Genomic DNA, 13404 nt, shown 5'->3' on the forward strand with positions numbered 1-13404 from the left:
TTTAATAAACCAAGGACTAATTTATGAAGGTACTGTTGCTTAAGGAGTTGCCATTTTGAGTTTTTATTTCATTACACATTTTCAGAAGTTTTTAATTTAAAAGACGAAAAATAAATTCTAAAATCTTCAGAGAAAGTTTTCTTGCAACTTGGAACCTCATAAAAGTTTCTGTATAGCCAAAGACAATGCTCCCATAAATAGTAAAGATATTAAAATGCTGTGACTCAAAATGTGATTTTGCTCATCAGATGTTGAAAGCTTGAAGACAAAATTCAATTGTACTAATTTAATTAGCACAAAATTAATATATATTTATAATGCTCTGTAATAAAAAACTAAATGTTGATGTTTAAAATTAAGGTTTATGTTTTCATACTCAAACTTATAAGAAACATAAGTAGATAATGTGAATAAACATCAATATATACAATCAGAGTTAGAGAAACGAAAACTTCACAAAACATTGAAATACCATTTTTCACATAACAGACTGACAAAAATGTAAAGGTTTGCTGATTTCATTGTCAATGGCCATGGGTAAACAATAATCTTAATAAACATTTCATTTATGGCAGGAGAAAGAATTACAATACACTATTTCTATTGCTGTTTGTCAATAGCCAAATCATCAGTTTCCACTAATTGACTCTATTATTAGTTTCACAAATGAAGCTAATAAAACACACATTGAAAGTCACTTGTGTATTATCTTCAAGAGCATAAAACTAGACATAATGTAAATCCATTTGATGAGAAGCTATGCATTCTTTTATGAGAATGATGTTTATGTCAATATAGGACAATATGAAGAACATAATCCCATTTTGCAAACAAGAAAGGCTTTATTAAATAATTTATTTGTTTACATTCACTGAATACTCAGTGGCATATGTTTAATTATGTTTGCAGGAGTGAGCACCAAATGTTTTTGAAAAATATTGGTTGGGTGATCAAGCCATGCAGGCAGAAAAGTAGTATTAGAAAGGGTAAGTTTCATTTTCATTTAATAACTTTCTGTAGACTTTGAATTTTAATAATAGAAAAACATTAAATATACTATAAAATAAAGAATTACAGCCATGTGAAAATTAGATATTATTGAGAAATAAAGCAACAGTATTTAATGACAGTGTGCATTGATTTTGAACAGAAGAGACGTGTCCGGATAGAACAGTTAATGGACAAGAAATAATGGTCCTGAAGGATGCAAGACATAGGCTTACTTCTCTTCTCCCTCTTGGCAGAACTAACGTTTATTCATCATTGCTTGTTGTTTCTACAAGGAAATATTTCCATAAATATCCCTGGACCCTTGCCCTACCCTTCATTTCTCTCCCTGAAGGTGAGATGGCACCTTGGTGATGGACAGCAATTGGTTGGAGCTTATATATCAAACGTCCCAAGAGCCAGGAATCATTGTGCTTTCCCATTTTATTCAACTCCGCATTCTCATTTTCTCTTTTTAACCTATAGCCACAACTCAAATCTCATAGCAATCCCAATGCTACCTTTCAATAAAATTGAAGCTTATAAAAACCTAGAGATAACTAGCAAATCAGTAAATTTTGTCCATCTCCTGTCAGTGGTACACAGACAAAAAACCAATCTTCCCAGCCCGCAGCCCCAGCCCAAGCAGCTAGGTGGCGCCATGTGAACAGTTCTATATAATGTGTTTACTCTTACTATGATTCAGATTCTATTTTTCAATTTGATTTTGGACTTTTTAAAAGGAAATAACATATATGTATGCATGGGTGTGTATATATATAAAGTGTATATCATATGTATGTATAAAACAACTGGTCACTTCTAGGCGTTTAAAATGAGGTGATTCCTTCTTTTAGACTAAATCTGCTGATGGAAGTGCCCTGGATACCAGAATCACCCACCGTGGAATAGAGGCCCCTGACATTTGGGTAAACATCCTTGAAGCATTATTTGAGCCAGAACTAGAATTCCATTGAGTTAAGCCATTGAAACTTAGAGGTTTATTTATTAAAGCAAAGTGTTACCTTTAGTATTATAGACACAATGTTTTTCAACATAATATACAATGCATTCGTTTTATTTTTTTGGTTTACTTCTTAATTTTGGATTTGACTTTAATTTAAAACTTTTGCTTTAGGGAACAGGTATTATATGTAATATAGAATATAATTATATAGAGTATAAATAATTATAATTTCTCTATAAGACAAAATCAACCAGAGAAAGAAGCAGTATGTGGTATAGACCAAGCGGGGACCAACTGAGAGTGAGTCTTCTGCCAGTGCTGGGCGGTTGTGCCTCTCTCTCTACTGTCACAGCTGCCTTCAGGCCCCCAGGACCACACTATTCCTAAGTGCCAATAAAAGAGAAGTCCTCCATGAAAAGAAAACACTCTGCTAAATAACAAATGACTTATTGATACATGTAACAACTTGATTGAACTTAAAAGTTTTATGCTTAATGATAGAAACAAGGCAAAAAAAAGAGTGTTTACTGTTATGATTCCATTTACTGAAAAAATCTAGAAAATTAAAAATAATATTCAGTGATAGAAAGTAGATCAGTGTTTGCCTTGATGGAGACATGGGGATTGGAGATGTGGGGAAGAATGTGAGGAAGTGGTTGCTAAAGGACATGGGAACTTTTGGGAATGATGGACATGCTTATTATCTTAAATGTAGTGAAGATTCCACAGAAGTAACATCGATCAAACCATATCAAATGATAGATAGTGCGATCTAATAGATAATGCACTATTATGGATAGTGCAACCCTAAATAGATCATGCAATCTAATAGTATTGTACTTGTATATTAAATATATATCACCCTGAATGTTTGTTCCTGGATGTACTGCCAGTGCTTAAAACTGATCTTGGCACATGGCAGGTGCCAAAGTAACATGTGTTAAACGTTGAATGAACTACAATGGAAGACTTTAGAAGTTGACAACTCAGTATTTGCCTCAGTGAATGTCCACTCTATAGTACTTGGTGCTATTCAATAAAGTAGCCATTAGGTAATTGTGGCCATTTAAAACAAATTAATTAAAATTAAATGAAATAAAAATGTCATTCAAGTGCATAATAGCCTCATGTAGCCTCTGCAACCATCCTGGACAGTGCATATGTAGAATATTTTTATCATCACAGAAAGTTCTATCGGACAGAGCTGGGTAGACAAATCCTGCACACAGTAGGCATTCCATAAATGCTTGATAAAAAAGCATCAATGAAGACTGAGGAGAGAGAAGAACAGATGGGGAAGAGAGCAGAAAAGTAATCAACGTTCAATAACTTCGTGTAGCGTATGCAAAATAAAATTTCCTAATTTTTTTTCAGTCACATCAAAGGATTTATATATTTAAAAAGAGAGTCATTCTAACCTGTATGACATTCCCAAAAAGATCTCCATAAAATATTTTGTTCCTTTTTGATGCAAATTTTGCAAAATATACTGATGCTTGATTTACTACGATTTTATACATTTCCATTCTCTCAGGGTATGGCCAGGGACCAATGATGTACTTTCCATTTCTACCTTATAGCCATTGAGCTGAGCAAGACGCTACTTTCACAGAAGCAGATTCACGACTGAGAGACTGGATGCTCCTGCTAAAAAAGTAAAAAGACAACCAATGATTAGACAAGCCACAAGCAAGGAAAGCCATGATGCTGAAGCTGGGAATTGAGATTTTTTTTTTCAATTATTTTATTGAGGTCATATCAGTTTATAACATTGTGCAATTTTAGGTGTACATTATTACATATCAATTTCGATATAGACTACATCATGCTCACCACCGATATCTAGCTTTTATCCATCACCATACATATGTGTCCCCTTACCCCTTTACCCTTTTTACCCACCCTCCACCCCCTTCCCTTCTGGTAACCACTAAGCTGCTCCTTATCCCTATGTTTATCTTCCTTATATGAGTGAAATCATTCAGTGTTTGTCTTTCTTTGTCTGGCTTATTTCTCTTAACATAATATCTTCAAGGTCCATCCATGTTGTTGCAAATGGGGCGATTTTGTCTTTTTTATGGCTGAGTAGTGTTCCATTGTGTGTGTGTATGTATGTATGCATGTATGTATGCATATATGTATGTATATATATAGTGAATAATGCTGCAATGAACATAGGGGTGCAAATATCTTTTCTACTTAGTGTTTTTGTGTTCTTTGGATAAATACCTAGAAGAGAAATGCAGAATAGCTGGATCATATGGTAGTTTCTATTCTTATTCTTTTGAGGTATCTCCATATTGTTTTCCATAGTGGCTGCACCAGTTTGCATTCCTACCAGCAGTGTAGGAGGGTTCCCTTTTCTCCACATGCTCCCTAACACTTATTTCTTATCTTGTTAATGCAGGCCATTCCTGCAGGCATGAGGTGATATATCATTATAGTTTTGATTTACATTTCCCTGATAATTAGTGATGTTGAACTCTTTTCAGGTGCCATCTTCTTTGGAAAAATGTCTCTTCGTATCTTCTGCCCATTTTTTCATTGGGTTGTTTTGTTGTTGTTGTTGTTGAGTTGTATGAGTTCTTTATATTTTTTGGAAATTAACCCTTTTCAAATATGTATGATTTGCAAATTTTCTCCCAGTTGATGGGTCGTCATTTTGTTTTGTTCCTGGCTTCCTTTGCCTTGCAGAAGTTTTTTAGTCTAATGTAGTCCCATTAGTTTATTTTTTCTTTTCTTTCCCTTGCCTGAGTAGACATGTATTTGAAAGATGCTCCGAAGACTGATGTCAAAGAGTGTACTGTCTATATTTTATTCTAGGAGTTTTATGGTTGCAGGTCTTACATTCAAGTCTTTAATCCATTTTGAGTTAACTTTTCTGTATGGTGTAAGATAATGGTCTACTTTCATTCTCTTGGACGTGGTTGTCCAGTTTTCCCAATACCACTTATGAAAGAGACGTTTCTTTCTTCATTGTATGTTCTTGACTCCTTTGTCAAAGCTTAGCTGTCTATAGATGTGAAGTTTTATTTCTGGGCTTTCAACTCTGTTACATTGATTTGTGTGTCTGTTTTTGTGCCATACCATGCTGTTTTAATTACTATCTTTGTAGGATATTTTAAAGTCAGCGATTGTGATGCCTCCAGGATTATTCTTTTTTCTCAGGATTACTTTGGCTATTTGGGGTCTTTTGTTGTTCCATATAAATTTTAGGGTTCTTTGTTCTATTTCCATGAAGACTGTCATTGAGATTCTGATTGGGATTGCACTGACTCTTTAGATTGCTTTTGGTAACATGGAAATTTTAACCATGCTTATTTTTCCAATTCATGAGCATAGAATATCTTTCCATTTTTTAATGTGTTCTTCGATTTCTTTCAATGACGTCTTACCGTTTTCAGTGTATGGGTCTTTCACCTCCTTGGTTAAATTTATTCCTAGATATTTTATTCTTATTTTTGCAATTGCAAGTGGGATTGTCTTCTAAACTTCTCTTTCTGCTACTTCATGATTAATGTACAGAAATGCAACTGACCTTTGTAGGTTGATTTTGTACCCTGCAACTTTGCTGTAGTTGTTGATTATTTCTAATATTTTTTCTGGTGGATTCTTCAAGGTTTTCTATATGTAGAATCCTGTTGTCTGAAACAGCAAGGTTTTCACTTCTTCCTTGTCAATTTGGCTACCTTTTATTTCTTTTTCTTGCCTGATTGCTCTGGCCAAAACCTCCAGTACCATGTTGAATAGGAGTGGTGAGAGTGGGCACTCTTGTCTTGTTCTTGTCCTTAGAGGAATTGCTCTCAGTTTTTCACCATTAGGTATGATTTTGGCTGTGAGTTTGTCATATATGGCCTTTATTATGCTGATGTACTTTCCCTCTATAGCCATTTAATTGAGAGTTTTTATCATAAATGGATGTCGGATCTTGTGAAATGTTTTTTGTGCATCTCCTGAGATGATCATGTGGTTTTTATTCCTCATTTTGTTAATATGGCATATCACATTGATTGATTTGTGGACGTTTAGCCATCCCTGTGTCCCTGCTATAAATCCCACTTGGTCATGGTGTACGATCCTTTTAATGTATTGCTATATTCAGTTTGCCAATATTTTGTTGAGGATTTTTGTATCTATGTTCCTCAGCAATATTGGCCTGTAATTTTCCTTCTTTGTGTTGTCCTCGTCTGGTTTTAGTATTAGGGTGATGTTGGCCTTATAGAATGAGTTAGGAAGTGTTCCACGCTCTTCAGTTTTTTGGAATAGTTTGAGAAAGATAGGGATTAACTCTTCTTTGAAAGTTTTAGTAGAATTCTCCAGAGAAGCCATCTGGTCCTGGCCTTTTATGGGGGGGAAGGTTTTTTTGATTTCTCTTTCTATCTCTTTACTTGCTATTGGTCTATTCATATTCTATTTCTTCTTGATTCAGTTTTGGGAGATTGTATGAGTTAAGAATTTGTCCATTTCTTCTAGGTTATCCAATTTGTTGGCATATAGTTTTTCATAGTATTCTCTTATAATCCTTTGTATTTCTGTGGTATCTATTGTAATTTCTTCTCTTTCATTTCTAATTTTATTTACATGAGCCTTCTTTCCTTTTTTCCTGATGAGTCTGGCTAAGTGTCAATTTTCTTTATCTGCTCAAAGAACCAGCTCTTTGTTTCATTGATCCTTTCTATTTTTTTTTAGCCTCAATTTCATTTATTTCTGCTGTAATTTTTGTTATTTCCCTCCTTCTGCTAAATTTGAGCTTTGTTTATTCTTTTTCTTGTTTTGCTAAGTGTAGTTTAAGACTACTTATTTGAGATTTCTTGTTTGTTGAGATAAGCTTGTATTGCTTGAAATTTCCCTCTGAGTACTGCTTTTGCTGCATCCCATTAGAGTTGGTATACTGTGTTTTAATTTTCATTTGTCTCCAGGTATTTTTTGATTTCCTCCTCTCATTTTTTCATTGGCCCAATTGTTGTTTAGTCTCCACATATTTATGCTTTTCCCTTGTAGTTGATTTCTAGTTTTATAGCATTGTGGTCAGAAAATATGCTTGATATGATTTAAATCTTCTTAAATTTATTGAAGCTTTCCTTGATTCCCAACATGGTCTATCTTTGAGAATGTTTCATATGCACTTGAGAAGAATGTGTATTCTGCTATTTTTGGATGGAATGTTCTCTCTCTACGTATATACCTATTAAGTCCATCTGGTCTAGTGTTTCATTCAGGGCCACTATGTCTTTGTTGACTTTCTGTCTGGATGATCTATCCATTGATGTAAGTGGGGTGTTGAGGTCCCCTACTATTATTGTGTTACTATCATTTTCTCCCTTTAGGTCTGTTAATAGTTGTCTCTGTATACTTTGGTGCTCCTCTGTTAGGTGCATATACATTCATAAGTGTTATGTCCTCTTGGTGAAATGCGTCTTTTATCTTTATATATTGTCTCTCTTTGTTTCTCATTGCCTTTTTTATCTTGAAGTTTATTTTGTCTGATATAAGTATGACAACACTTGCTTTCTTTTGCTTAACATTTGCTTGGAGTATTGTCTTCCATCCCTTCACTCTGAGCCTGTGTTTGTCTTTAGAGCTGAGATGTGTTTTCTAGAGGCAATATATTTTTGGGTCATGTTTTTTTTTTCTTTTTTTTGCTGAGGAAGATTGGCCCTGAACTAACATACTAGCCCATCTTCCTCTACTGTATATGTGGGACGCCTGCTACAGCATGGCTTGATAAGCTGTGCATAGATCCTCACCCAGGATCCAACCAGTGAACCCTGGGCCACCAAAGTGGAGCATGTGAACTTAAACACTGCATCATTGGGCTGGCCCATGGGTCTTGTTTTTTAATCCATCCAGCCAAACTCTGTCTTTTGATTGAAGAATTAAATCCATTTGCATTTAGAGATATTATTGATATATGAGGGTTTAATACTGACATTTTCTCTCTTGTTTTCTGAGTGTTCTATATTTCCTTGTTTGCCTTGTATTTCTGACTGCCATTTCAATTTGGTGGTTTTCTGTGATGGTTTTGTCAGTTTTCTCTTTATTTGTGATTTGTGGTTCTTCTCTGAGATTTTTGTTTAGTGGTTACCATGAGGTTTGTACAAAAGATCTCATAGATGAGATAGCCCATTTTCTGATAGCCTCTTATCTCCATTAGCCTAAGGAGGTTCCATCCCTTTCTTCTTCCCCTTTGAGTTGTTGCTGTCAAAAATTATTCTGCTTTGTATTGTAAGTTTGTGACTAAATTGAAGTGTTTATAGTTATTTTTAATGCTTCCCTTCCCTTTATGTTTTATGTCATAGTGAAGTGTTTGCTAACCTGTTCTGAAAGAGAGCTCCAATTTTCTGATTTGGTCTGTCTGTTTATTTCATTGCTCAAAGCTTTGTAAAACTTTGCCTTTTTGTTTCAGATAGGAGGGCTTCCTTCATTCTTTCTTGTAAGGCAGGTCTAGTGGTAATGAACTCCCTGAGCTTTTGTTTATATGGGAAAGCTTTTATTTCTCCATCATATCTGAAGGATAGTTTTGCTGCATAGAGTATTCTTGGCTGAAAATTTTTGTTTCAGTATTTTGAATATAAAATTTCATTCTCTCACAGCCTGTAAGGTCTCTGCCAAGAAATCCACTGAAAGCCTTGTGGGGGTTCCTTTGTAGATTATTTTCTTTTGCCTTGCTTCCTTTTATATTTTTTCTTTGTAATCGAATTTTGCCAGTTTTAATATTATAAGCCTTGGAGAATGTCTTCTTGCATTTATGCAATTAGGAGTTCATGCAATTGACTTCAGGTACTTGTGAGTCCAGTTCCTTTCCCAGGTTTGGGAAGTTCTCAGCTATTATTTCTTTGAAAAAGCTTTCTGCTCCCTTCTCTCTCTAGTCTCCCTCTGGAATACTTATAATACTTATATTGCTTTTCCTAATTGAGTCTGATATTCCCCCCAAAATATCTTCATTTTTAAAAAATCTTAGTTCTCTCTCCTCCTTTACCTGAAGCATGTATACATTTCTATCCTTTAATTCACTAATTCTGTCCTCGCTAACATCAGCTCTATTTTTTATGGTTTCTAGATTATTTTTTATGTCATTAATTTTGCTCTTCCTATCCAGAATTTGTTTGGTTTCTTTGTAGAGCTTTAACCTCTTTGGTGAAGTATTTCTTTTCCTCATTAATTTTATTGCTGAGCTCATTTAATTGTGTTTCTGAGTTTTCTTGTGACTTCTTAAGTTTCTTTATGACAACTATTCTGAATCCTCTGTCATTTAGACTGTAAACTTCTGTGACTTCAAGATTGCTTTTTGGAGACTTGTCATTTTTCTTCTCCTTTTGTTACTGTAGTTCTTCATGGTGTTTGATGAATTGATCCTTTGCCAGCACATTTATGGTAACATCAGGTTGCAGATTCCACCTGCTACCGCTAGGGGGAAGTAGGAGCTGAGTTTTCTAATCTCGCCCCACCTGCTTGTGGTTGTGCCAGGAGGGCCACTCTGTGTTTGCGTCGGCTGGCTGCAGCTGCTTGGCAGGTTGTGCTCACATGGGCAGAGTTTCTGTATCTGGTGGGTGGATTGTGCACTGCAGGTGGGGCCTGCAGCAGGGGATGAGCTGAGCTGCAATGCTAGGTGGGAGGTGTACCTACGTGGGGTCTGAGTCACTGCCATTCAGTGTGAAGCATTCCCACAGGCGGGGCCACTGTGGCATGGTGGGCACTCTTGTGTGCCAGGCTACCACTCTGAAAGCATTCATGTGTGGCCAGGTTGCCCCGACCCCACTTACAGTTGCACTGTGCTAGCTGCTGTGTGAGTATCCACGACCTGGCTCACTGCTGCCAGGGAGGGGGAGGAGTGTGCTCATCTCATTCCACTGCTTCCTAGGGATCCTGTCAACTCACTTTAAGACGTATAGCTCCGTGGATCTCTCAGGTGTCTTCTTGTGCTGTGTAGGGAATCCTCTGTTGGTTAATGAATGTCCGTTTATTTGTAACTTAGAGCGGAGAGACAAAGGAACTAACTAACTCTACTATGATGCTGACGTCACTCTGGAATTGAGATTTTTATATCTCAACCAATCAACCCTTTGAATTTCTTTGCCTGCTGATAATAGGGTAGAGATGGGAATGCCTTACCAACAAACACATTGTGCCTTGCAGATAAAGTGAAGTATTTGTCAATTTCTGAGGCATGTTGGTAAGTCTTGGTCTCAGGACTTACTTATTTCTGTCCCTTTGTCTTGTCTGTCATAGCAACTATAATAATAAGTCACATATTTTTACCTCGAGTGTGTGTACTTCTCGTGGAGGATCACTGTGAATCCAAATGATTCTGATTGGTGAGACTTCAGCAACATAACTACATAAAATAAACAGTTCTATACAAAATTCAGCAGAGGTTTTTGTGAGATTTAGCACTTATTGAATCCTTTTTCCGTTTCGCTTTATATACAAGCCCAGACCTGTATTTCTGACCTGTCTGAAGTTTAGCAAGATTTGAGACAAAGGCCTGTACACAGGTAATATATATGGGAACATGATCCCAAGAAAATAATGAAAGAAAAGAAAGGAGGAAAAAGGGAAGGAGGAAAAGCTAATACAAGGAGAGACGATTGAGCTGCCACCACTAAAGTAAGATCGTTTAATGTCATGGGATATATGAGGAATATTTTGAAAGGCATCATCCAATTTTTGGCCTTGAGATGTGGAAGTAAGAAGCATTTATCCTTCTTTCATTATCCATTGTTCAAGGTACATTAATTATGTTTTTTATTTTCATATATTATGACGTTTTGATATTTCCTGGGGCCTTTATAGACCTGGAGAGACACTGCCTCTCTCAGAGGCAATTAATTCTTGGGGATGGGAGACAGCTTGCCAGAAACATGCCTTCCTGTACAGCCTTGTGGATCCAAGTCTGAGCCCCTCACCACCTTCTTATCTCTCACATGCCTAGCCAACATTTCTCCTGCCCTAAATCATTCCAGGGCCAGGTACCTAGAGACCACCCCTGTTTCCCAAAATGAGTCTTAGACTGTTTACTCTGCTCTGTCTTACCTTTCCCAAGGAAACCTCAGTGGAGGTCTGACCTATGCTTTCTCCTCACTCCTGTTGTCTGCCTCCTGACCATCCCGGTGCTTCCTCTGTGCCCCTGTGTGGTGTGGCATGTTCACTTATTTCTGGAAATGTCAGTAATATATTCTTCTTTCAGTGTCATTGGCCTCTCCCTGTCCTCTTTCAATCATACCTCCATAAACTAAATCCTAGGTATAATTTTCAAACAAGGGTGGCCCAATGAGTAGAAAATCTCTTGCTATTCTGGTTGTACAAGTCTAGGTACCAAACAGGCTCTTGCAGGTGCCCCAGGTAGCAGCATATCTGTAAAAATCCAAGGCAGTATGTAAGAGGTACAAGGAGTGACTGAAATTAAGTTGCACCTGCATGAAGCAAGTCAAAGCCTATTTGGAACTGATCATAGCAGCATAGGCTGCAGTCAGAATTAAGTCCAAGAGGATTAAGGAGTGATGCACAAGAGATGGTTGATTCAGAACCCCTGGAATACGATTTGAACTACGGGCCGTAAATTGGGAATATGCAGGACGTGCTTTCATGCAGGCCTAACACTTCTCTGTATGTATGTGCTGTGTGCTTATTCTAACCACAGTGAGTTGCCTGAAAACTATGAGAAAATCATTCCCAAGCCTCTGACTTTAATCAACAGATATTTATTGAGCAGTGACCTTATTCCTGGTGTTGCATCAGCATTGGGCTGCCATGGTAAACAAGGTAGAAAAGATGTCTCTCTCTGAGATGTTCAACAAAGGATTACCAGAAAAATTTAATCTCTGATGAAAGAAAGTAATTTGAATATGTAGTAGAAGAATTTTATCGTCTTTCACCTCACCCCAGCTTCTGTTCAACGTAAAGGTGAAGTTTCTTCTTCTCTCTCTTGCATGAGTGAGCATAGAGAATGCCAGCTGCTCTGCAAGTTCCACACCTTATTATTTTGGGATTCCTTTCCTGTGGTGCAACTCCACTGCATGCCAAGGTGAACATCTGGCCCTCATTGCATCATTCTGTGGAAATTAGGGCATGAGGAACTGGCATTATGATGTTCTATGAGTAATAAATGCATTGTTTTCAGATCCAGAGGCATCTTGTTTTCTGTCAAAAATTCTATGTACATGAATAATGAAATGCAAAATTATATATATAATATATTATATCACATATGTGATATAATATATATTATGTATATATTACATATGATATATAATTTGTATATATATAATATATGTCATACTATATAATTATATTAAATAATTCTGAGAGACAAGGAAGAGATTCTGTAAAGAACATAGAGGTGATGGTGACAGTGGCTATATCTGAGCAAACTCTATAGCCATTTGGGCAATATGTGAGACTCTGCTTTGTTTCCCTTTAACGAAGGAAGGTGGTTGAAGGTGGTTAAAACAAGCAGCCTGAATGGGACTTTTGAATGTTGTCTCTAATTGGGGCAAGAGAGTGTCTACAGATACCCGAGTTCCTGTTGTTTTGTGCAGAGGGAAAGCATTAGAAGCTCATTTGTTTGTGCTCCCTCCCCCAGGCTGGAGGAGAAGGATCCAGGAGTCCCAATAGCTGGTATAGGGATTTGTATGGGCCAAAACATTGACAGTGTGCATTTTTAATTGCACTTTCTTCCAGATGATAAGAAAAAGGTTAAGTAATTCAAAAAGCTAATGTAAAGCTTTAAATGGGAGGAAAACTATAAGTGGGCTGTTCTACCCCAGCTTGACCATAAATATGTCTTCTTACTGGTATGGAGACACATTCTCTGCATCCCACCAATTCCTTGCTTCCCTCTGTCCTGATCTCAGCTGCTCTAGGGGTTTGAGGTAGGATCAAAGTCTCCTCATCCCTGACAGTAGGGCCCTACGTATGCTCAGGAACCCCAAAGGCAGCGAGGGATTCACTCTTTATGGCCCTGTTGGAGCTCAGTCCCATATGGGAAAGGGATGCTTAGCAGAAGTGGGCAAAGCCATGGGCTGTAGGGTGGAAGGCACTGTACCACATGAGGGAGCAGAAATGAAGAGTTCCTGAGCCAGGGCATTCCTACGTACTGAGAAGGACAGAACTGAGGGACCAAAGAGAGAAAAACGCTTCTCTGATGGCTCCACCATCACATCTTCTAGCCTAGCCCACCTGCCACTTCCTGCTCCCCTGACTCCCAGGTAAGAGGTAACACAGTCTCTTGGAAGGGTGATTGGGTTTTTTGATATCCTGAAGTGAACTGATCACAGATCAATGCATAAGAAACCAAAAATTGGGATTAGGCCTAAGGGCTACACTCACGTGGTCACTTTAACTTACTTTCTTTACTGCAAATTTTGCTGAAACCTCTCAGTTACATTCAGCATTTCAAGGAATGCAATCACAGCTGCCAGGAGATTGCGAGTCTTGTATAACTGTAAAAA

At 37.2% G+C, this 13404-nt stretch overlaps 1 protein-coding gene across 1 annotated transcript in view; it reads right to left on the minus strand.

Moving 5' to 3' along the window:
* Positions 1-2225: 2225 nt before the first annotated feature.
* C10H6orf58 (chromosome 10 C6orf58 homolog) overlaps positions 2226-13404 on the minus strand; it is a 53604-nt gene continuing 42425 nt past the window's right edge. Inside the window, exons 8-9 of the mRNA XM_070223765.1 lie at positions 3528-3601; positions 2226-2337 (exon numbers count right to left, since the gene is read on the minus strand). Of these exons, the coding sequence (XP_070079866.1) occupies positions 3529-3601 (73 nt within the window). The 3' untranslated portion in view covers positions 2226-2337; position 3528. The remainder of the gene's footprint in view (positions 2338-3527; positions 3602-13404) is intronic.

This window comes from Equus caballus, chromosome 10 (assembly GCF_041296265.1).
Source record: "Equus caballus isolate H_3958 breed thoroughbred chromosome 10, TB-T2T, whole genome shotgun sequence".
NCBI classification, from domain to species: Eukaryota; Metazoa; Chordata; class Mammalia; order Perissodactyla; family Equidae; genus Equus; species Equus caballus.